Raw genomic sequence first — 24315 nt, forward strand, 5'->3', positions numbered from 1 at the left:
AACATGATGTTTAATTTTACATAGATTCTCTTATCCCTGTCAACTACTCATGCAACCTTAAGCTTTGCTTTCAATAAGTTGAAGAACTTTTTCAATAGGAAAGTAGAAGATTTGGTTCTGCACAAAGTAGAGTAAAAACAGGATGAAAAAAATAATTAAACATCATTAGAATTTGTTGGATTTACAATCACATATGATAGGAGCGATAAAGTGGGGTAAAGGAACTAATTGAGCATCTTTTATGGCATGTTTGATGGACAGAAAATCGTGACATAACATAAAGGTTGATACACACTACAAGTTATAAGCTTTTCTCGGAAGGAAAATTTATATTACAGCTTAATATCCACTAACAATCAAAGTCAGAATAAGCACAAATTGTTGACTTAAGAGCAAAATGAATGTAAGCCAAAATTACATTGGCTTTGTACAAATAGGCCCCCCATGATGACTGACCAAACAAGAAATATAGACGAAAAAGGTCAGGACAGGGATGATTTATGACCTGTACTTGAATGCCGTGTTAACTATCTGATTTGGTGAACATTAATTCCACAAGTTAAGATGTTAAAGAAGCTTTTTCACAATGAGGGAAACATTGATGGCTTTATTATATACAAAAATATATGAAAAATTAAAACCACCAAAAAGTGTACTTGTCAAATACACTAGACACTACTCCTTGGAGGGAAACGTTGCATATCCATACATAATGCCATGTAAATAATAAGCTACTAACCTTCTTGAGCAACAAATTGTTCTGTTTCTCCATCTCCATGATTTGTACCATAGTCATCCCAAACCACTCATCAATCCAAGAAAAGCAAAGCTTGTGGAACTCCGAAAGTAGTGCCTTCTGACTCTATGAGTAGAACCAGATTAACAATCATCTTAAATAATAGATAAGCCTCTCTCAGAAGAATTAAGATAAGGGAATAATATATCAACAATTAACTCAATCTTGTGGTCATCTTACACTATCATGCATACTGCATTCATCAACGAAATTAAGAATATTCCCATCTCAACATTGAGATTAGTTGATTTCATCAATTATATTTGTATCAGTATACCTTCTGCTGCATCTGGGACTTAAAATTTTGATGGTGAACACAAATGCTACTTTATATGTGCTTTCTCTAAGATGCATTTATTTATTTAAGTCAACCTAGTATGTGGAATGCCTTACTCTCCAAACTAAAGATGATGATGCCAATAATTTTTCATTGAGAAATATATGATTCCAGCCTTACAATGGATAAGTTAAAGGCTTTGGATCTCTTTCAATCTCCAATTAATATCTTACAGATGCATCTTGCTTTTAACAGATATATACGAAACCTCTTGTAACTAGTAATAATTTCCACAAGGTTCTCACTTCCTATGCATTACGTTTGAAGTCAACTATTATTCTCAATTTTTATCAACATGGATAGGTAGGCTTGCAACAATGAATTTTCTTGAAGCAAAAAGGGGAGAACAACTCCTATATGAATTTAGATCTACAATTAGATGTTAAAATTAAAAAGATTACATGCATTTATGAATTAGAGTCCAATGACTTTTTTTGAAGTTAATATTACCAAGTTTGTAAGCAGAATCTTCTTTGAATACAATTTAGATGATTGTATACAATTATTATACAGTAGTGAAAAAACATGGAACATACTGCAATCATAGCTTCCTCCAAGTGGCCGCCTATGCCCCAAATAGGAGCATCCATGGTCACTAGTTTGTAGGATGTCATTACTGGATTGCATGTTTCCTACAGATAAAAAAAAATGTTCTGATCATATGGAATCACACAATAAAAAGATTGCTATATTCAAATCCTTATATGAAAAGATACCAATACATAATTCATTGGAAACCGAAGTTCAACAGAAATTAGTACAATTAATGAGACAAATGAAATTCTTGAGTTCCTTTAAATAAAATGATGAAACATTAAACATATCAAATAAGAGAGGGATTACCTGCCATCCTTTTGACAGTGGACCACGGCGAGTCTTTTGTGATATGAAACTGGAAAAATCTAATTTTGCAGTACCAATGATCTTACTCCAATAGTCACAAGAAACTGCAGCTATATCAATAATTTCCACTTTTCGTTGTGATAGCAATTCTTTGCTTAATCCATGAACCTGTTTATCATTTATAATTTACTTTAGGTAAACAATTAAGATAGTGCACTGGAAACTGTTCTTTAAAAATTTATGTAAATTCTACTCAGGATGTCAGAAGAGAATCTGATACATTCTCAGAGCAACCATTGTCAGCCTTGTTAAAAGTTTCAATTGTCATGGAGCATTGTTTGAGCCGTGAGCACTGTTGACAAGTAATTTGATAAAGTCAACACAGATACGTGTTTTGTTTATACATTAGCAAAAATTAATCCTTTACCTTTAGAACTACAGTGCGTTTGTTGGGAATCAAGGAAATAGAGAACAAAGTTAGTATATACTTGGGTAACTTAATCAGAAACATACAACAGATTAATCACATGAACCTGATTTGCTTTTGGGGAAGGCACTCCATGATTCTTCTTGTAATGTCAGGGCAGCTGATGCAAAAGTCCTTAGCCAGGGGGGGATTTTGCTGCACATTTATGTGCATTTGAGCTTGATACTTAGAAGAAGATGGATAGTAAACTCCACTTGGATGGAGCATTCAATTGCAAATTTTATACCCTAGATTTTCATAGTGAATATTTATTTTGCATATAAGTTGTAAGATCTTCACAATCTAGAGTTGAGAAAGTACTATATTAGTTTGGTAATCTCATGAAGTGTACCAAAGTTCATCAAACAATACCATAATCCCTGTTCTTACTGTTATGTCTACCATGGCAATCTATGTAAATTGGTGCTTAATGCGGTCCACTTTTCCTAGCACACTGTGTTATGATTGCCAATAGTAAGTGCAGACTTTTGTTAGCTTCTCAATCGGTCTTAGGTTAAACCTTTCTGTATATTTGTACAGAGAATGGAAATCAAATGCCAAGAAAACCTACGTTAATATGCCTGCAACTATCAACATTATGTCAGATATATCCGTCAAAGTGGGTTCTAACCATAACAAGAAGTAAATATATAGTTTCCTTTTTACATGGGAAGGAGATAGTTGCATTTTATCCCGAATTTCATATCATATTAAACCTAAATGGAGTTTATAATCACATAATCATTATCATGAAGCTGTGTTTCTCCCAAATATTTGGGGTCAGCTACCCTCCATTGGACTCTATGTAAGATCTAAAGATTAGTAGAATTCAAATTAATTAAATCAGTATTATTGAGTTGACAAACTGTTTCTTTGGTCTCCCTCTAGACCTTCCACACAGATAGAATCAACTCGCTTAATTTCTTTAAATATGTTCATAGCATGTCAACATATTTTCTCATTTTACCATTTATTACAGTTATAGCTAATTGATCTTGAATAATAGGATTTTGATTTTATTTATGCTTTCTTGGAGTGATGAAGCAAGAGTTATCCAAGGCCGACATTACCTCTCCAGATGATAAACCTTTGACGTATGTTGTCCCTTCCCTAGGTGTTCATCCTCAAAGGGAATGCTCTGCAATATCTCCACCCCATCTTTACTTGTAGTATTCTGCTGTTCCATCTTGAGGATGGTGTACATACCAGCGATCTCATACTACACGAGATGGATTCCAAGTGTTCAATCGAAAACAAAACTAAAATATGTTTGTTCTTTTCTTTTCTTTTTGCAATTTAAGAACCAAAATTTCTCTTACCTCTTCCAATGACATGGGCAAAACAAATCGACTGAAGTATCGAAGGTCAAGGAGTACTAACTATAAAAAAAACCAGAGCCATTCTCTGTATCATAACTCCTTTTTCACGGTAGCAAATAAAAGAGACAGAAAACATCCACAAGCACATGCATCATCCTTTTTCAAAGGAAAAAAAAAAAAGAAGAGAGAGAGAGAACAAGGCTACAGAAGAACCTAACAATGAAGGATACAACTCTCTTATCAGAACCATGGCTGATGAATCAATCCGATCCTTGGAGAAATAACTGGAGGAAGATGAAGCAAAGGCTCAACCTTTCCTCCAAGCCCGAAACCTGCCGCCCCTTCTAGACCATAGCAGGCAGAATCAACATCACAGAATGGCCTGGAAAAAGGTAGAAGCTTTTATTTTTTTATTTTTAGGCAAAAGTGACGCTGGGGAGGTACCTGCGGTTCCCATGAACTTGACCATCAGGTGCGGTGGAAGAAAAAAAATGCCATTTTGGATTCAAGTTGCTAATTTTGGGGCTGATATGGTGACCCTTCATCGATCGGTTCCTCGCTTACGGAAGCGTGTGGATATACCATCGCCAATATGCCATGCTTCCCAACGATGTCCACCCGTTGATTCGGCCTACGTCAGCGAGAGCTGTAACAAAAGCAATACTATATTGGCAAGGCTCCTCCATGGCTCTCGCTCTTGCCCTTGCCCTTGCCCTTGCCCTGGCGTGCCTATAGGAAGAAGACAAAATTGATACCGCAGGATTCTTGCCATTGTATTTTATTTTCCTGCTTGCTGCACCAGACGTATCGGCCAAGCAATATGAAAGATGATGGCAAAGAACACCCAACATATTATTATATTCATTATATAAATTAAGAAGATTTTGTTGACGAAAATAGCCAACTGTTAGCTATTTCTATTTTATATGTTTTATTATTTTTTTTCAAAAAAATATAATTTTTATATTTACAAAGATTGAATATCTTTTGTGCAAAAAAAATGGTACAAATGTTGAAATCGTGATCATCCAATATAACACACTGGGGAAAATTTCCCACCAATATAACACACTAGGTTGCATTTGATAAGATATTATCTTAGGAGGATAAAACTCATCTAGATGCATGTTAATTCTATTGTAAAATTATGATTAATATAGTCGAATTGATATTTAAATAATAAATTTATAATAATAGAGTAAAATTCGAATATCCATGTATCTCCCTTCTATAAATACTCATGTTAGTGTTCATGTTGATTGTGTAAGTTATACATATACCATAAAAAATAGTATACGGTTGGAGACTTTGCTCCTACTCTATAACATATGACTATTTAAATAAATCACTTATGATAAATCCACTATTAGCAAGTTACAAAAGAACCAATCTCTTGCGCTCTCAATCGGACGATTAATTATAAATTAACATTAGGCTTAAAGAATGGAGATTACTAAGGACTTGCTCAATGAAGCTTTTAATCTAAATCCCAAGCCCTTGGAGGGTTGTGGGTTATGAACACTTGGTTACAACAAAATATAATATTTTGGTGCTATCACTAGCTAGGCAATCCACCCTTACCTAACTACACAGATCATCTAGACAAAAAAATAAAGCCCAAGATTACACATCATTCATTAATGTCTCTCATAGATCTTATACTTCTTGGTCTTCAACATATCAGTATTTAATTTGGAATTCACTTCATGTTAAATCCTTAATCCCTTGGGGCCGGCTATACCGGACTGCTTGAGGTGAATAAAAAATTTTTTTTTTTTTTGCTTCCTTAATCCCTTGGATATACCAAACACTCCAAACTTTTTCCAATATGCGATCCTACATGCTTCATCTAAAGAGTGATTAGAATACTTCTCGACACAATTAGCATTAAAAAAAGTTAATTCTAACACTTCCTCCCTAAGTTTATGTAGGAAAAAAATCTTCATCCCATTTCAAGATGTAACTTAGTTATCATCGATGGGTAGAAACAATAAGCACCAAAAGTTTCATCATGTCATCTCTTATTTACAAAGAAAGCTAGATTAATATTATTAAAATAGAAAAGTATGCACAATTATGATATTTTGAGTTTGATCACCATCATTTTAAATTTGAAAATAGCCTTAACTTATCCTCCCAAAGTAGAGATCATTACAAGATCTAAAATTATAATATTGGCATAAGTGCATTTGGTAGAAGAAGACATCTTAACTATTTTTTACACAACAATTATTAGCTATAAACCCATTGCCAAGCATAAATTGAAAGTCTCAATTTGGTTATTAACTATTTTTAGTAATTATTTGTTTGAAAACTATAGCTAATGTGAGTCGTTCAATAATGTATGGTTAACCAAAAAAATTTCCAACTTCAATCTCCTATTTTTAGCTACCATGCTTGTATAAATAAGATGAAGCAACACTTTTTCTACATCCATTCATCATCCTTCAATCCTTAGCTACCATCCTTTTGGTAGCATTTTAGAATGGATCAACATTGTTTTTCTCTTTTCATTTAACTAGTTGCTAATTTTGTATTTCTTTTTCTCTCCTCATTTTCTACTTTATTAATTATCTATACATAAAGATTCAATGATGGCCCCAATTAAATCCGTCTCCAACTTCATTATGATAAAAAGTTTGATATTCATGATCCTCCTCTTTCTCCACCAAAATTCACAAGCAATTGTACATGAAAGAGGAATTGAGGGGGTGAGCCAATTGCAACAAAATGTCGAACAATTCAAGGGTCAACAATGGCTCCCAAAATTTGCCATCCCCCACAACTACAATTTATCTATTAGTGTTGACGTCTCTCACTTGACTTTCTTGGGTGTGATACAGATCATCATAGACATAGTCTCCCCTACAAAATATCTTGTACTTCATTTTGCTGACCTTGTAGTTGAGCAAAACTCTATTTGGTTCAGTGGTACTGATCTTGGATGTAACGGAGAGGTAAGGAATCATATATTTGTTTTGTACTTATTTCAAAATTATGTCTTCCACTATATTTTTATTCAATTGCAATGGATATGATAGGGGTTAAAACATCCCTCAAATATTGTAGAGGTAGAAGAGGATGAGATCTTGATTATAGGGTTTGATGACATACTTCCAATTGGGAAAGGCATTCTTGGCATTCAATATAGTGGTACCATAAATGATCAACTAAGGGGTTTTTATAGAAGGTACATTCTACCATTTTATTTATATAGGAAGCTTCCATTATTTATCTCTATAAACCGAAGCAATTGTATTATGCATGTTATAGTATCTATGAGCAAGATGGAGAGATGCAAGCTATGTTTGTGACCCAATTCGAGCCTTCAGATGCTAGACGTTGCTTTCCATGTTGGGATGAGCCAGCATTCAAGGTCCTACTCAACCTATTCTTATCATTATTTGTTTGATTTTTTATAATCTCTAGAATTAGTTTGGATAGATTAGTCGATTGATTCACATAACATAATGATCGAACATCGATGAATAAATAAGATTCCCATCGTCAAAGAGTTATATAATTCATCAAAATTGCAACATTAATAAGTTGCTACAATTAGAATGAAATGCCTAACAACCAAAAGTCCAAAAACAAAAGAACTAAATGAATAAAAGGTCCTGTTTAGCAATGAATGCAATTTATTTTCTATTAACTCAATGAAAAGAACTATGAGTTCCCAAGGTTTCAATTGATTCAAGAAAACTTTTAGTATAAAAAATTTGTCCAATTTTTTAGGAAGCAAATTCCATTTATTGTTGGATTACTAATTAATATAGTCCAACACAATATTCTATAAAAATTTAAAAAATAATATTTTGCAAGTAGTCACATAGTATTGTTATTGGACTCAAAGCATAAACTATTGAGTTACTTGATGTGAACAACTTTATGATTAATTTTTAAGCAACATGAGTAGAGTCATCGGGTTGGTTCGCTCCATCAAATAATTTAAATGAATTTGATTGAAAATTTATCAACCTATTTAAAAGTTGGTCCAAGCATGCCTACCCGTACCGATTGTGGGTCCAAACAAGTCGGCTAGTGGCGGGCTCGGGTTGGCCTACCGGTTGAGATTTTTTTTTAAAAAAAATTTAAAACTAAAGTGAAAGACTCAATTGGCTAATGGGTTTGACCCTCTTGATATGCAATTCAAATTTAAAATTTTTAACATATATATATTTTATTTTTTTGATAGACTCATGGGTTGACTCGCCTAATCCACAATCTGCCTTAGGTTGGGTTGAAGATTTTTTAGCTCGCTAAGATGATGGGTTGGCTCACCTGCCATATGATGGGGTTTTTAGTGGGTCTACCTACCCTACCACGGATTAACCCATTTGACAATACTAAACATGACAAGAATTTAAACATCAATTAACTATGATTCTTTTTTCCACTCGAATGCTCTCAAGAAATTTTCTCATATTACTTATATTAACTATTTATTTTAAATTAAATGTAGGCCACATTCAAAATAGCTTTGGAAGTTCCATCCAATTTAGTTGCCCTATCAAATATGCCAGCGATAAGTGAAAAGTACAATGGACTTATCAAGACAGTATATTTTCAAGAGTCTCCAATTATGTCTACCTATTTGGTTGCATTTGTTATCGGTTCACTCGAATACATAGAGACATATTCACCCGATGGTATATTGTATTTCTTACCATATTTAGTTATTTTATAACATTTTCTTCTACTTTGACAATCATGTATCTTATTACTTCTTTAGGACTAAAAATTCGTGTGTATACTTCTATTGGTCAAAGCAGTAAAGGAAAATTTGCTTTAGATCTTGCTGTGAAGACATTAGATTTGTACAAAAGGTACATACTTATTGCTTAATTTTTATCCCATAGTTGCTTCCTACATTCTTCAAATTAAAACTACAAACTGAACATATTTCTATATATTTCATGTTTGAACTTCTATCTAACTTCTTGATTTTTTTTATTCAATCATAATGTCATATTTTGTTTTGATTCTCTATAGTTCCTTTCTTGTAGCTTTAGATTGAATTATTTTATTAACATTCAAAGTTTTTAAAAATGACAAATGGTTTTTTTTCAATATCTAGATATTTCTCCATTCCTTATAGCCTTCCCAAGTTGGACATGGTTGGCATTCCTCGTCTTCGGTCTGAGGGGATGGAGAACTATGGATTGATAACATATAAAGAAACATGTTTATTATACGACGAATTGCTCTCATCTTCTAGGGATAAGCAAATGGTAACTAATGAATTTCTTGTGTTATATTCTAGTTTTTCCATGTTCAAATTGTCATTCAACTAGAAATATTTCTTTGTCAAATTTCTACTATTTATTAGCCTATAGCATTTCATTGGGTTTCATAAGATGCTACTAATGTTTATTAGACCTTTGAAGAACAAATTTATATATTTTTTAAAAAGGCAAGTTCAATTTTAGGTGGCAGATACTGTAGCACATGAGCTAGCCCATCAATGGTTTGGGAATCTAGTGACAATGAAATGGTGGACAGATTTATGGCTGAATGAGGCATTTGCCACATGGGTACTCTTCATCATTTATCTAAATTTAATGTGCATTTTATAATTTATTTTATTTTACTATAAAGTTTATGTATTTTCTTTATCTTGTCTCAAAATAGATGAGTTATTCGGTAACAAATGATTTCTTTCCTGAATGGAACATGTGGATTCAACTTCTTGATGACACTCTTGATAGTCTTGAGGCAGATGCATTAGATGAATGCCATCCTATTCAGGTATAATTATCTTTTTGTTTTTTTTTTGTAAATTAATGTTGTTTCAAAGTTCTAAAAAATGATGCATTCATAATGTTCTAAGAGTTATTTCTAGTCTATAATTCGTGTTATGATGAGTAACTCAATTGGTAGGCAATTGTCTAAATCAATTGTTACATCTAATCAATTCCATAAGTACTTTTGTAGAACCAAAGAATAAAGTGTGCCATCTAATAAAACTATGCACTAGTAAAAGTGATAAATTTATGTTCCTTTAATTGTTTTCTTTCTAGCTAGTTAATGTTCTTTTTCCAATATTATACAAACTTTTATTAGTGTTTGTGTATCACTTTCTTATTTAGGTGAATATGACATATGGAAATAACGCATTTGCTTTTTTCGACGCAATAGTCTACAACAAAGGAGCCATTGTCGTTCGAATGATTCAAAGTTACCTTGGGGATATATCTTTTCAGGTTAGAATTTTATAATACTTACAATGTTGGCTCTATATTTAGATATCAATTGATTATGATTTCTTTTAGTTTGTGTTTTTGTTAATCATCTAGAATTTATATATATATAAAATGATAATCCCAGTAGCCACATCTCTGGGGGTGGTCGGCCCGGTCCCACGGAAGTTTCCCACCGACCACCAGGGTAAATCGGGAAGCGCATACGGCGGCCAATCCGGATGCCCAACATCCTTTGATTGCGTTCCCCATTTGGAGGAAAATTCCTGCAAATACGCCGTAGCTGGGGATCGAACCGCGGGTCCCTGATTTACAATCCGAATGTCCTACCGTTGCACAATTGCCCCGGGGACTAGAATTTATATATAACATCATATAGGCATGGATCAATTTCTTTGGCTTAAAGATATCATACCTCTTTGATTGATCAAATTAATGGCAAAGTTTAACATCATTTAACAATTAAATAATATGTCATAATTTTGTGAGATGTGGGTGTCTTTATTGAAGATCATACAAAAAAAAAGATAAAAGATTTCTTCATTTCCAAACTAAACTAAAAAAGATATCAAGGATTGCACATTACTTACTTATAAATTACCTCATTTTATTTTTGACATTAGATTTAGTATGTATTCTCATTTCATTCACAAAAAAAAATCTAGCTTTTTTCATTTTTTTAATCTAGTTTCTTTCCTATTTTAGCAATCGTCAAATAGAAAAGCATCTAAAACTAACTAATCTTTTTTAATACTAATTTCAGAAATCATTAGATGCATATATTAAAAGATATTCATATACCAACGCAAAAACTGAAGATCTATGGAATGTTTTTCAAGAGGAAACTAAACAACCTTTTGAAGATATGATGTATTCTTGGACAAAGCAAAAAGGATATCCTGTTGTAAATGTGAGGATTAAAGAAAATATCTTGGAGATTAATCAGGTATGTTTCTTCTAGTATCATGTAGTTTGTAATTTAATATTTTAGTAATAAATTTGTAGAAAATTTCTTATCTATGTGCAAACTACTTAGATACTATTTTAATTATTGGTGTAGATTTAGACACAAACACTACAAGAGCTAATTAGTTTTATTTGAGATTCTTAAGTGATCTATTTGAAAAGTAATGAATTATATCTACCATTTATACTTTGGTAATGATATATAACAAGGAATAACTAACAAATGAAGAATTTAGTGGTAAGTACGAAGACTTTCTATTTCTTTGCTATTTCATCTAGAAAAAAGATTAAAACTTTAGCATTTTAAGTTTTAAAAGTTTTTCTATATATATATATATATCCAACATTATTTAGATAATTTATTGGTTATTACTTCTATATTATTCATTCTTAGTCTATTTTAACTAAAGTCTTATCAAAGAATATTTTATAATTAAGTTACAAACTATTACTTAAATTACTTATTTATTTTGAGTATAGTAGCTATTTAGGTAGATTAGAGGAGCATTATGTGCCAACATATTTACTTACGAAAATAACCTTTAACTTCATTATTTTTTAAAACCTTGTATTGCCTAGCGGATTGATTAGTATATATCTGTTTGCATTGTAGTTAGTCAATACCATTTGTTTTTGTTCTTGTTAATGAAAGTTTATGTATTACATTGGACAACTAATGACTAGATGCTCTAGTTTTAAGTTAAAATGTTTAAGTATGAAATTCATTCCAATTTAAGTTAAAAATTAAATTTGTACATACATTTATTTTGATATTGGGCATGAAATTTGATGGTTGCATATGATATTTACTTGTCTCATTTATTGCAGTCTCATTTTTTATTGGATGGATCGTCTAGCGATAATCAATGGATTATTCCTATTACATTATCACAAGGTTCATATGATACCTCCAAAACTTTTTTATTAAATTCAAAGTTTGCCAAGCTGAATTTAACAGATCAAGGCAACCAAGCGAATTCTCAAACTACTTGGATCAAATTGAATATAGACCAAGTAGGATTGTACAAAGTACAATATGATAATGAACTTACAAGCAGGCTACAAAATGCAATACAAGCTAATCAATTGAGTGCAATGGATAAATATGGTATGTCAATAGCACCATTGCCAACCTTTATAATATCTTTGATGTCTAAAGGTTTTTTACATCTCTAATGTAGGACTTTTGGACGATTATTTTTCACTTTGCAAAGCTACCAAACAAACATTATCAACCTTTTTGTCATTATTAAATGCTTATCAAGAAGAGACTAATCCACTCATTCTAAGACGTATTGGAATGGTAAGTTCATTTCATAACCTTATAATAAAATATTTATATTTTCTTGATCATACTCACTTTTATTGATTTGACAGATTAGTCATACGATTGTAGACTTGATAGCGGATGCTAAACCTGAGCTTTCAAATAATATTAAATTATTCTTTATTAAACTTCTCAAATCTCCAGCAAAGTAAGTCCATTTATTTCAAAATTATGTCTTTTTTATTATTCTTTTCTTTCCTTTTTAGTCGCATATGTATGTGAAATTTCATAGTTATATAATTCGAGGGTGAGCATATACTATGAAATAATAGAACAAAAAATAGATGATATAAGAAAAAAGTATATTTATTAATTGATAAGAAAACATTAAATTTTGGATTTATTGGTCCACTTTGTTTTTATTTTTTAAACTGAAAATAGAAAATAAATCCTTTTATCCTTTATTGTACTTATTTCGATTTAGACTCATCACTTTTAATTGTAAAGGTTTAAAGTTCATAAGTAAACTACTCTATTTATTAGGTATTAAATCCTTAATATTTTTATTCATGAGTAATGTAATAAGAGATTATGGCTTGTTTTACCTTCACCTAATTATATGGTTATTGATCAAATTTAAGTGTCATCTATTTTTTTATAGCTTTATACAAATATAATTAGTTTCATTCAAATTGTCAATTATATCACTTCTAAATTTTAAAAATTCTTCAATTAATTTTAAGATGCAAAGCTCAACCATGCAATTGGTTTCATTCAACTAAATTTTAAATCATGGTGGGCTTAATTCAAGATGTTAAGAAATGAAGAAAATTAAGCAATCAATAGACTTAATTTACAAGCAAAAAATTATTATTACTATTTTAAAATTAAAGTTCTTTCTTATATGCATTATTAGCTTATATTTATATATCTAACCATGGGTAACTTATCAGAAAGTTAGGTTGGGATACTAGAAAAAATGAAAGCCATTTGAATATCCGTTTAAGAAGGAGAATATTTTTTGACCTTGCACTACTTGGAGATAAGAAGACTATAGATGAAGCAATTAAACGTCTACATCCTTCCTTGGATAATATAAGTACAATTGTCATATCGGGCGATATTGAAAAGGTAAATTATTTTTTTAGCATAGTCATTGCATTCTCTTATTATATTCCTTTATTTTGATTGAATTTGTATATAGGTTGCATATACTTCTATAATGCAAACGGTTAGTACCACCAATAGATTTGGTTATGAATTTCTCTTGAAGCTCTATAGAGAATCAGATGACGATATGGACAAACCATACATTTTAGGTATGTGAACCTTCTAACATTTATCATATTCCAATTAGTTACTTCATAATTGTATCTAATGAGCATTTGATTGCCCTTTAGCATGTATTTCAACATGTCCAGATTCAAACATAATCCTTGAATTTCTCAACTTTTTATTATCTTCTGAGGTAACTATTTTCATTATCTTTGTTCTCTTTGTATTGTTTATCCCTGTAGATAAAATATTACTTTCTGTAATTTACTTTAAAGGTTTCAAGTCAATATGTACCGGATGGTGTGTCACTCATTAATAGAGCAAATAGAGAATTTGCATGGAGATGGTTAAAGGTATAGTTCTATAAGTTTGATATATTTCATCTTCAACAAATAAAGAGAAGAATTACAATAATCATAACAACCATTGTAGTCTTGTTTGAAATTATATTAAAGTTTATTTTCTATGCAAATTATATTATTTAATTTATTTTGTTTATATAGTTCATAGAAATGCATATAGTTTAACTCTAAAAGATCATTCAAAATTCATAAGAGTAATCTTTTATGAAGACCATTATTTCATTTAGTATGTCTTCATGCAACTTTTATTAATTGTAGTGAGATTGACATTTATTTCGCATGTGAAATAAATTATTTTTATATATAACTTCTAAAATTATCATTTAATAAGCTATAAACAGTTAAATTTAACTTTAGTTTAACACTTTTTCATGTTATATTGGACAAAAAATTCACACTTTTTCTACTTGCCTAAATTTTCAAGACAATGTCATTATGTCATCTTTTGCTATACTTAAGCTCCATTAATGTTTAAGTTTTAGTATTTATAAAAATGAGATCAACTTTCTCTAATTCATTATTTTTGCTTGAATAAGATATTAGAATTGGACATTATTAATAAAATATAACAAATGAACTAAAGATATAAATAATATTCTTAAATATAAATTAAAAATATCATAATGTCAATCTTCAAATAATCTCCTTAAAAATATATGAAATAATATCCATGTTATTAAGTTTACTAATACTTTAGCTAGAAATGTATACTATGATCTCAAATGTAAAATTGATATAAAAAATGGCATTTGTAGTACAAGGATATTACAAATTATAGTTTTTAAATATTTAATATATTTTATAAAAAGTTTTTTAAAAATAATTGGACGGAAGTATATGACATGTTTAACTGAATTTATATGACCTTTGCACATGTCAACATTAAGTATTTAATAAACTTTATAGACATAATCAAATAATTCAAGTATTTAATAAAAACTAACTAATTATAAAATTATTTATTTTAGTTTAATAAATTTCACTGTAAATTAGCATAACATTTCTACAAATTACCGAAGCTCATATAATTTTCACTTTTATAATTTTTTAATGAAATAACTTTGCGTATATCACTTAATTATTGTATAATCACTAACAATCATCTTACAGGAAAATTGGGATGAGAAAATATCAAAAAAATTATCAGGCAGAACCTTAAGTGCTACAGTCTCATATATTGTGAAGTTGGTATGTAACTTAATCCTTACAGATTTTTTTTAAAAAAAAATTAAAATAATAGTGTGTATCATTTTGCTAATAATTTTTATTATTATTTGACTTTTAGTTTGGGACCAGCGAGAAAGCAACAGAAATATCAAACTTTTTTATGAGCAGAAGCAATCCTTTGATATCTGACACCTTGCGGCAAAGCCTTAAGCAAGTTATGATAAAAGAAAGGTGGATTCAAAGTGTGAAGAATGAGTTTACACTTGGTGACACATTAAAGGATTTAGTGAGAAAGGGACTTTAGCCTCGTTCAACTATTGTATTTCACATAAATAAGCATGATTTTCCAACTTGTCTCTAATGTAATTTCTAAAATCCAACTTCAATTGGGAATCGACATGTGAATCAAAGGCAAAATTTTAACTCCTATAGCAAAGAAAGAATCATTAAGAATGTATAGAACGTGCTCCACTTGGATACTTATGTCAACTTTAACTTGAAGATAAAGATACACTACTTATATCCATGATTCGGTAGAGTCTTTTAATTAGTAAACCCGTGCTCATCATCGTGATAACCTAGGGTAGTTCTGTGTCTTTAAAATAAAGAAAGGGAGGTTTAGAGGAGTATAAAAAATAGGATAAGCGTAATTGTTTTATGTTAAACTATAGACTTTTTAAGCTTCCTCTAGAACCTGAGTTCAACCTCAAGTTCTGGTCTCTCTGCATGTCTCCCGTATCTCATATCGACCTTATACTTTGGTCTCAACAGGTCTCTCGCATCCCTTGTCGACTTCATACTCTGATCTCGGCATGCTTCCCGCATCTCATGTAGACCTCATGCTATGGTCGCGGCACGCCTCTCGCACCTCGTGCCGACCTCATGCTCTGATCTCGGCACGCCTCCTGCATCTCGTGCCGACCTAATGCTCCGGTCTTGGCACGCCTCTTGCATCCCAGGCCAACCTCATACTCTGATTTCAGCATGCCTTTCGCATCTCGTGCCGACCTCATGCTCCGGTCTCGGCATGCCTCTCGCATCCTGTGCCGACCTTATACTCTGATCTCGGCACGCCCCCCGCATCTCGTGCCGACCTCATGCTCTGGTCTCGGCACGCCTCTCACACCCCGTGTCGACCTCATACTCAGATCTCGGCACGCCTCCCACATCTCGTGCCGACCTCATGCTCCGATCTCGACATGTCTCTTACATCTCATGCCGACCTCATACTCTGGTCTCGGCATGCCTCTCACATCCCATGCCAACCTCATACTCTGATCTCGGCACGCCTCCCACATTTTGTGCCGACCTCATGCTCTAGTCTTGACACGCCTTTCGCATCCCGTGCCGACCTCATATTCTAATCTCGGCACGCCTCTCACATCTCATGCCGACTTTTGTTCAGATCTATGCATCACATATTGAACTTCAACCTTAACACCTGTTTTAATCCCAAAGGATGATCAACCCTTATAATCATGAAATCCCAAGACTATCTCATCTGAGAAAATAGGAAAGAATCTCCAAACAAGATGAAAACTGACAGAATCCTTTTAAAAATACTAGAACGGATATCTTGGAATATTTACTAAACAAATGCTAAATTTCAAAGATCAACTCTATAAAAGGTTGCTTATGCCTATGGGCACAGGTACACATATATCAACCCTAATTTTCCCAAGTCATTAAACTATTTCCTCATGCATAATCCTACCTTGAATGTCGGAGTGACTTATCGGGACCCACCCATGACGTCATTCTAACTCTCTTTTTGAGTGTTTTTTAGGTCTCTTCGTCTTTCTCGATAGCTATCTTCGAGGAGCGTGCACCTCAGCAATTTTTGAAGCGGTGCTTGAACCATCCATGATGTATTGACCAGAACAATATCCATAAATGAATTTTATTTAGTGTGATTTTAGAAGCATTCATGCCATCACTTCCTTATTTCTCATGCCAAAATTCATCATTTATCTTAGTTTTGACAATTAAGGAATTCATAAAGAAACTAACAATGTCTTTAAGTCAATATAATGTATCTGAATCATATTCTTTTCATTTTTAGATTGTGAATTTCTAATATACATAGAGTTGATTTGCAAATTAGGTTTGTCATAACAATACTAAAGTAATATATCATTGGAATTGTACCAATTCAACCTTTTGCCAAATAAACTATCAATTCAATATTGTACGTACCTTGTCACTTGAATCTGGCATTAGCAATGTTGGACACAACTTGATAACACATCACACTCCAAGTGTAATGTCACCAAAACCATGATGAAACATCTGAAGGATATGACTTCAAATGGAAAAGAATTGATCAACCTAGCGGTTACAAAGGGTCGACCCAACTAGGTTGGTCGATCAACATTGGTTTAGGAAAGAAGTGTAGGCCAAAAAAAACCTAATTCAGTTGACCAACAATGCTTTCTAAAATAATACATTGAACAAATTCAAGTTTAGATGACCAACAATTCTTTCACAATCCCGACACTTGGGAAGGTTTACAAGTCTCTCTTCAATAAGAAATAGCTTAGGAGAAGGAGAATACTAAGAGCATACAAAAAAAAAAAAAGAGATTCTCTTCAAATTGCAAACCCTTAGGCATTGTTCGTGAACCCCAAGATTATATTTCACTCACAATCTCTTGCAATTCATATTGCTTCTAGGTCTTCAACAAGTGCTAAAAGATATCCAAAGGCTTGGATGGGTTGAAGGCTTCGACTCAAACTTTTAGTAATCTCCTTGTTTATCTTAACATTTCATTATCTTTGAGTGAGGAGAGCTTATTAGAAACAACCTTTGATTTTAGAGGAATGCCAATTGGCTCTTAGAAAGGGATGGATTAGTTAGTTAATTTGCAAGGGTGGTAGAATGAATGCATCGGAGGTTGTAAAGTTGAAGAGGATCACTGAACCATGTTATATAGACATGTCATCATTGTCTTCTAATTATTTTCTTTGTTTCCACTGTGATGTATTTGGCATTAGTAAACAGACATGATCACAGAAACTACCAATCTTTATATGGAGTCAAAGATGACTTTTCTTAAGTAGAACTTAACAAAAGATACGTAGATAGTCTGATCTAACTAGAGGGCCAGGGCCAAGTAGCGGTGAATAAGTAGAGCATCCAAGTTCTCATACACAAATATATAATGTGGAGAAAGCATTCCACTGTCTGGATTGAGAATTGTGAGTTTTTAAAATCTTTGCAACCTTAAGACAATTTGATATAAGCTCATTAAATGGTTTATGCTTGCCATATTTTCTCATCAACACTACCTAAGACTCTCCTAATTCAAACCGTATCTAGATTTTAAAATTTTACATAATGTAGGATCATTAGTGATTTTGATCAAAAACTCACTGATAGTCTTAGAAATCTCATAATCACTTGAAACACTATGAATTTGGGTAATAGACTTTTGAAATTCAATGAAGTAAAAAGTAGATAATTATCGGCGTAGACACACGTAAAGTAACATGATTAGTTTATTACTTTACCGTAAAAGTATCGAAATCTTTGTCCGGCCTGTAACCGATTCAAAATTAGATCGATTTCAAAATAAAAGACTTTTACTTCATTAGTTCCATAAAAGTACCGAAGTAGTTGATCATATATGACTTCACAAGTTATATTGATTGACAAAGTAAGTTATTTATACGACTTCAGGTTATATTGATTTATGAAGTAAACAAATATTTTTCACTTCACTAAAATTGAACAAATATACCACCTACATTTACAAAATTAAAAATAAAATCTAACTTGCATTAACCCAAATAAAGTGTTAAAATCAACAAATGAAATCCACAAACTTGAGACATGTTTAATCAACTTGAGACATATTTGACCAACTTCTTCCTAAAGTGTATCCACAAATATCTAAATACAACCCAACAATTTATATCATAATGTACATGGTTTTTAGACACCCAAATAGTAGTAGATGAATTTGCTCATTCACTTCTTACTTCGTCATATTGAAATTGATTGTAATACAGATTCTTGATTGATGCTGCAAACTGAAATATAAAAAATACAACATTAATAACTTGGATTCAAATTTTGCTTCAATCAAACAACAATAAACAAATCAGGATGTATTTAGACTTATGACCTTAGAAATAGAAGTTCTAGAAACATTAACAGAAGTGTTACATATATTCAATGCAAAATGAGTCAATATTTCATAATAAAGAAGAAATTCACCTTCTTCTTCAATTGTGGATCTTCATCTTCATCCAAAATTATCTCTTTCATATACTGCTAATGAAATTGAAAAGGTAATGCAATTAGTCAGAATTCAAATAATAAGAATTATCAATTGATGCCTAAATACATAACCACATGTTTTCACTCTCGAAGAGATTACTCTTATTTAATCCTCTCTAACTCCAACGGACTACAATTTTAAAATGTTTAGTTTCTAATTCTCTCTTTTTCCATCTAGTTGATAGTATTGCATAGCACATTTATGCTCAGCAAGTACTTTATGCATTTATTCCTACCACATTACATAACATTAAGTGATTAAGATATGGGATAGACACATTACATTCTTTTATTTTTCAAAAGTATTATAACAGAAGAGTATCATGCTTATACAATAATCACAACTATTATAGAAATGTATATAAACCATGTCACCATAGGCGATTACTAAATCATATATTAGCAAATATATGGAAAACGATAAAGAACAATACTATGCATGACAATTGAAACAAACAAGCATTATATCAATCAAATCTAAATCTAGCATCCAAAGAAAGAATAAGAGATACCAAAATTCAATAAATTAAACTAAAATGACATTAGGCTAGTAGAGAACTAATTTTCCAACATGTTAGAGAAAAAGTAGCAGATATGGAAAACAAATAAGTGTATCCATCCCTCTTAAGGAATCAACTATATCTACGCTAAAACAAATAATCTAGAAAATAGATTTTAAAAATAGTGTATTACAACTTAAAAGAATCCATAAACTCTAATGAATTATTACATACAGCAAAGCACAGATTCTCTCTATTTTAGCCATCCCTCAAAGCCTACTTGTATATTAAAAAAAGTAAATAGTAAGACCAAAACAAATTGAGTGATAAAATACCAAAATGAATGACTAATAAAAAAGTAAGTCAACCGACCATTTAGATGCTCAAATGCTCACATTTTCCAAGGAACCCAAGGTTCATCTCAAGGAACTCAAAGCTCACCTCACATGGAAGAAACTTCCCATCCATCCATGCTACTTCAAAGCTATTAAGCATCTTCAAATTGACCAAATAATGACTTAGTGTTGGGCTCCAACTTTTCAGCACAATCATTCCTAGAACTTCTAACATTGGATCTGCAAGGGTAGGTGTCAACTTATTTTCAATTGTGTGTCACAAAAAGAGAGCATGTATTAGAGAATGCATGGATTCCTGCATAAATCCCAAATGATTATTTGATAATCATATTTCCATGGCCATTCAAGATGTTCATTAATAAATAACACCGTTAACGAATGTGAAAGATCAAAATCAATTAGACAATATTAGATTAAAAGAAGTGACACAAATTCAATATAAATCAAATATAGCTACAATGGATGACAAAAAGTTCTAACCCATTTGATAGCTTGCGCTTAACAAGAAAGTAAATGCCTAATGATGATAAAGAAAGTGACTATGCATGTCATTTGAAGCCAAGCTGCATCGAAATCATGTCGATCTAGAATTCAAAGAAGTGAGAAGGACCAATCACTAAGCTAGAATATGGCATAAAGTGGAGAACTCACATGTGCAAATAAGGAATATATACATGACAAGAAGAAACAAGATAACCATCCCTATTTGAAAATTAGCTAAACTTCCTATGTCATTTGACATGCAACAAACAGCAGATTCTCTAGTTCGTTAATCTAGCACGACCTACATGTCTAAACAAAACACTACAAGAAATGAAAATCACATAGATAGTAAGTTACAAAAAGAAATCATAGTTCTTCATACTTTCAACATCAGCAAGTGGCAAAAATATTTACAGATTTATGACCCATAACCAACTCAAATTAGCGAATGGGCATATGGATTTTTCCAGCATGACCTTTTAACCATGCACAAACTTCAATGTGAATCATGTTTCCTAATCTTGAATGCTTTTTTCCTTAAATGTTACATCTTTAATTTAGATCTACAAGCTCATATTCAGATCATTAATCATATTTGGAGCAATCTCCTTAGAATAATTCAAATATAAAGCATACGTGATGTTGTGGGTCGGTATAACTTGATTCGGAAGGTCAAGATCTGGTCCGATTGGAGACGATATGTCGGACATAAGACTGGACTTTAGATCTGACTAGCTGGGGCCCACATCCTAGCTCCGCGGTTGAAATCCACGCGCGAAATCCCTACCCCGGTCAGGTGGTCGAGCTCCGACTCGACAACCGGTACAGCTCGGGACCTAACACCCCACTCAGTGACCGGTACAGCTCAGAACCCAGCACCCAACTCAGCGACTGGTATAGCTCGGGACCGAGCACCCGACTCAGCATCCAGCTCAGCTCGGGATCCCACACCTGACCTCTCTCAAAGCTCAACTCCAGTTCGACACCCGACTCTGAGCTCCGAGCAAGCCGCCCCACCGAGTCTCTTTCCGACCGTATCAAACCATGTCTTGGCAGGCCCAGCTCAAGGCATAGGCCATTAAGGCCTATGTCTAGGGCCCCAATTTTATTGGGGCCCATTAATATTAAAAAAATTATTTTAATGAAATTTTAATGAAATTTTATTGGGGCCCAACATTATAAAAAAAATTTTTATTGAGGTGTTGAATCTTATAAAAAAAATTAAATTTTTTTTATTAATACATGTATAACTTATAGAATATTATTAACTATACTAGTTAGTATAGCTTCAACAGGTCCTCGTGGTCATGGTGCCGCGGTAGGACATACAGGTTGTCAACCAAGCACCAGCGATTCGATCCCCAACTATGGCTTATTTGCAGGAATTTTCCTCCAAATGGGGATCGCAATCAAAGGATGCTCGGCATCTGGGTTGGCATTTCCCTCCAAATGGGGATCACAATCAAAGGATGCGCATCTGGATTGGCCGCTGCGTGCGCTTCCCGATTTACTTTGGTGGCCGATGGGAAACTTCTGTGGAACCGGGCTGGTCACCCCAGGGATTAAGTCAAATTTACGTTCAATAATGTTTCAAGAAAAATTAAATAATCTAGCAATTTTATCCATTAAAAAAAATTATTAACAAAACTTAAATATAAAATTTTAATTAATAATTTTATATTTCAAAAAACTAGAAAATTAAATTTTATATAAAAATTTATTTTTAAATTAATAATTAAAAAATTAAATTTTATATAAAAATATATTTTATATAAAAGGGTGAGAAAAAATTTTGGATTTAAAAAATTTGTATTAAAAGCTTTTTAGCCTAGGGCCTCATGAAACCTTGAGCCGACCCTGTGTCTTGGCCCTAAGGCTCATCTTCGCTGACCTCGGTTTGGGCTCTCTTTGTGGCCCTTGCTTCACTTAATGTCCTACGCCATGCTTAACTGACTTTGCTCTCTTCATTCCCTCATTTAGCTTGGCAGGCCGCCGCCAGAAGGACACGCGCAATAATGTGATATCTCGGGTAGCTCATCTACCCTATTAATGCGGTATGACAGCATAGTCTGATGTCGTATCAGGCATGGGTGATAAAACTCTTCGCTACTGCAGCGGTGAGGGGATGTTCTCCTTATCGACGATGAAACATCTCCTCTGACAAGATCTTCACTGATGGGATATGCTCCTTGACTAAGATAAGACATCTTTCTCTTTCATAAGTCTAAATAACTCTCCTGCCTCTCGCGAATGTAGGTACGCACATAGAACCAATGAACATACTTTTCTCTGCATTCCCGTACTTCTTCTCCATCTGGAGATAACATCTTGACTTGAGTGTCGGAGCGGTTGAGCCAGGGCACCCCTGGCCTCTGCTCTCACCCTCTTCTTTTCTTTTGCAGAGGATCCGGTATCTCGCTCCCTCGTTGCTCGTGCGATAGCATATGCCTAAACAGTAGTACTTATGATGATTGTGCAGAAATTAGGGCCATGTTAGTTGATCAGATGATTGTGCAGAAATTAGGGCCATGTTAGTTGATCTCGTCCAATCACTCAGTCAAAGGAAGGATAAAACACATTATTTCATCAAAAAATGGCACTCACCATTGTTCAAGAAACCGAAGGTAAACAAGGAGTCCAAATAAGTACTAACGCACAAGAAAGCTGAAAGCTTGGGCGGATAGAACCAAATATCAGTAATGCTAAAGCAACGAAATGAGGTAAACAAAAAGAAAATCTCAAACTCTTTTTCTCACCTTGGGTCATTTTATTCCCTTTCCATCTAGGGTTAAGAGAAACGCACCTGGGCGACGACATTGGCTAGGTCGGAGCGCGCAAGGAGGAGGCGATCGACGGCGTCTTCATCTTTGTTCGCTTCCTTGGAAGCGTTGTTCTTCTTGCGCTAGTGGTGCTGCCCCCCCCCCCCCCCCCCCCCCCCCACCATTTGCTACGTCCCCGAGAGGTTTCCTCGGCGACGATTTCGCGCGGATGCTCTTCATCGTCTCTGTCTGCCCGCCGCTCCCTGCTCCTTCCACCAGCCAGTCGATCGGATCGAAGCGAGGACAATCTAGCGCTTCTTTCTCAGGCAACGACGACGGAGACGGGCGAAAAGGAAAGAAATCGGACCGTATACGGATGGCAATTTCCTCCGCAAGAGATCGGATACCGATTTGAAAGGAAGAGGATTGAGATTTTGTTTGACTCAATTATGAAATATTTTTAGATATAGATATGAATGGGTCAAATAAAATTTTTCATATATATATATATATATATATATATATATATATATATATATATATATTAATTATTTTTTTCTTTTATTTTAACGATAACCAATTGAAAAAAAAAATAAGAAAATAAATTTGCTCCTTATGTTGTTTTCTTGATAGTCTATAGATGTTTATTCTATTTTTGTTGAATTATTTAAGATGAATATAATAAATGGGGATGAAGATGAAGGATATAGACTCCGATCATTGCCAATACCAGACCCGTATTGACAGACAGGCTTCCCAATGGATGAAGGAAAAATAATTTTATTGGTGCAAACTTATTACTTGCACTTTAAATTAAAATTTTATTTTATTATTTATTACATCATTGAATAAATACTATGAAATAAAATATTATTTAAAATTAAAATTGAAGTCTAAAATAATATTTACTATGTCAATTTTATAATCTAAGTTGA

General features: G+C 32.9%; 2 protein-coding genes and 1 long non-coding RNA gene across 3 annotated transcripts; 1 reads left to right on the forward strand and 2 right to left on the reverse strand.

The window, feature by feature from the left end:
- Positions 1 to 57: 57 nt before the first annotated feature.
- Positions 58 to 4431, reverse strand: LOC141821616 (uncharacterized). Its single transcript, XM_074708987.1, has 11 exons — positions 4210 to 4431; positions 3992 to 4143; positions 3762 to 3792; positions 3513 to 3661; positions 2510 to 2598; positions 2404 to 2411; positions 2257 to 2328; positions 1977 to 2144; positions 1670 to 1765; positions 740 to 862; positions 58 to 117 (listed from the first exon to the last, which is right to left on the reverse strand). Exons 2-11 carry the CDS (start codon positions 4009 to 4011, stop codon positions 58 to 60), a joined length of 816 nt encoding a protein of 271 aa, XP_074565088.1. The 5' UTR covers positions 4012 to 4143; positions 4210 to 4431.
- A 1924-nt stretch (positions 4432 to 6355) lies between these two features.
- Positions 6356 to 13524, forward strand: LOC141821617 (aminopeptidase M1-A-like). The gene is made up of 15 exons (XM_074708988.1): positions 6356 to 6718; positions 6803 to 6951; positions 7035 to 7137; positions 8227 to 8413; positions 8497 to 8590; positions 8842 to 8995; positions 9194 to 9298; positions 9396 to 9512; positions 9854 to 9967; positions 10728 to 10910; positions 11759 to 12038; positions 12112 to 12233; positions 12308 to 12405; positions 13151 to 13328; positions 13402 to 13524. The coding sequence occupies exons 1-15, from the start codon at positions 6356 to 6358 to the stop codon at positions 13522 to 13524; spliced, it is 2370 nt and encodes a 789-aa protein (XP_074565089.1).
- A 5310-nt stretch (positions 13525 to 18834) lies between these two features.
- LOC141815695 (uncharacterized) lies at positions 18835 to 23525 on the reverse strand. The gene is made up of 4 exons (XR_012600574.1): positions 23425 to 23525; positions 20224 to 20357; positions 19220 to 19276; positions 18835 to 19032 (listed from the first exon to the last, which is right to left on the reverse strand). It is a non-coding gene; the product is annotated as an uncharacterized LOC141815695 (long non-coding RNA).
- Between the last annotated feature and the right edge of the window lie 790 nt (positions 23526 to 24315).

Source organism: Curcuma longa, chromosome 2 (genome assembly GCF_044706935.1).
Source record: "Curcuma longa cultivar G26 ecotype Majalengka, Jawa Barat chromosome 2, ITB_CL_G26_1.1, whole genome shotgun sequence".
NCBI lineage: Eukaryota > Viridiplantae > Streptophyta > Magnoliopsida > Zingiberales > Zingiberaceae > Curcuma > Curcuma longa.